This window comes from Austrofundulus limnaeus, unplaced genomic scaffold (genome assembly GCF_001266775.1).
Source record: "Austrofundulus limnaeus strain Quisiro unplaced genomic scaffold, Austrofundulus_limnaeus-1.0 Scaffold275, whole genome shotgun sequence".
In the NCBI taxonomy this organism is placed as follows: Eukaryota; Metazoa; Chordata; class Actinopteri; order Cyprinodontiformes; family Rivulidae; genus Austrofundulus; species Austrofundulus limnaeus.
The window spans coordinates 89,292-91,002 of record NW_013952677.1 but is presented as its reverse complement, the minus strand read 5'-3'; the positions used below and the strand labels follow the sequence as shown (position 1 = coordinate 91,002).

The 1,711-nt window shown below is 36.6% G+C and overlaps 1 protein-coding gene across 1 annotated transcript in view; it reads left to right on the top strand.

Moving 5' to 3' along the window:
• sv2 (synaptic vesicle glycoprotein 2) overlaps nt 1-1,711 on the top strand; it is a gene marked incomplete in the record, with an annotated part of 32,346 nt that overhangs the window by 7,387 nt on the left and 23,248 nt on the right. Inside the window, 3 exon segments of the mRNA XM_014021009.1 lie at nt 774-931; nt 1,004-1,084; nt 1,237-1,335. Coding sequence (XP_013876463.1) covers nt 774-931; nt 1,004-1,084; nt 1,237-1,335 — 338 coding nt within the window.

The window sequence follows — 1,711 nt, the reverse complement described above, 5'->3', positions numbered from 1 at the left end:
ACCCCACCTTGATGTTTCAGGACCCCACTTTGGGTCCCGACCCCAACTTTGGGAAACACTGATCTATGCTAACCTCGGTCATATACAACGCTCTGCTCCCGGGCTCTACTGTTTAGTTTAGTTTATTCATTTTTTTTTTCATTTCTTTAAAAACAGCAACAGAAATTCAACTAAAATACAAATCAAATTAAATGAAAGGTAGTAGAAGAAGAAAAAATCTTATTATATCTGCCTTTTATTCTCCAATAAATAAAATCATAAATAATCTACAGTTTACTAAAAAGAAAAAATAATAAAAGTTAAACTCCTTGAACCACAATTCATACATTTACATATTTCTTCAGCAAATTAACCTTTATCATTCTCTAAAATATACATGTTGATCTGGTATTTTTAATGTCATCTTCCAGATTAATCCATAATTTAATTCCATGGACTGAAGCACTCTCAGTCAGTCCAGCATATAGTGATGATATTTTATTTACACAAATTTTAAACATCACCATTAAGTTTCTTTAAACGATGCAGAAGCGGTGACTCGTGTGATAAAAACACTCACGCACACACGATAAATACAGCAAGCTAAGTTAAGTAAGACACTGTAAAAACACCAACCTTTTTTTAACAAATCCACTCACTTTCCAAGTCTGGTGAAGACCTTGACACTCCAGACAACATTTCAACTGAACTTTCTTGTGATTCCTGAAGTCGTATTTCTTGAAATTTGCTCAAGCTGCTTTCCTTTGAGCTTTGAATCCAGCTTTTGTCTCCAGGTCTAGCCTGGATTGTGATTCCCAGAACTCACATCTCTCTGGGATTCCTGGACTTCCAGAGCTGGAGGCTGTTTGTGGCATTGTGCTCCGTTCCAAGCATCACTTCAGCACTCGTCTTCAAATTTTTCATGCCAGAGAGCCCCAAGTTTCTCATGGAGGTATAGAAAAGAAAAGGTCAGCTTTCCTCATGTATTCTGACACCTGAGACATTTATTTCCTGTCTGTTCCAGGTGGGTCAGGAAAAAGAGGCTGTCCGTGTTTTTAAACTGATGTTTGACCTGAACATGAAGGGAAAGAAAAAAAAGAGTCCGGTACGCACCAAACTCCTAATAGTTTCTACATCTTGTTACTGTTGTTTAGAAACAAATGAAGTGGCATCTGGAAATAAATGTTTGCGTATTTCATTTCTGTAACATTTTTACCAATTTACTGTGCAATGACACGTTTTGAACTTTTTATGAAGGAGTTCAGATTGAAAATAAGCTCCAATCAGGGAGGGGACCTGGAGGAAATCGGAGTTGCAGGTTCAGGAAGGGAACGCCTTCTGAGGACTTTAAAAAAGGTAACATTGTATAATTTCTGCTCTGTCCAGTGCTGACTTAGGTAATGTTACTTTGCTTGAGGTATAAAGTTTTTTGTGTTTATAACTATCAGAGAAAACTGATGAATGTTAACAAATGTACAGTTTTATTTTAAAATGGATGAGAAAATTTATGAAGAAAGTTTGGAGACTGCTACAGTTTTCTTGAAAAAATAAAAACAAATAAGTTGGGACTTCTTGTAATATTCTAAGGTGACAAAATATAACCTGTGATTATGTTTGGAGTCAAGCTGGTAGAATCACATAAAGCTGGTTTGAGGTATTTTGGGTATAAAAGGTTTGACAGCCAGGTAAAGCTGTAGTCCAGTGGTGTCCAAATCATCAGGGACGCCAGCGG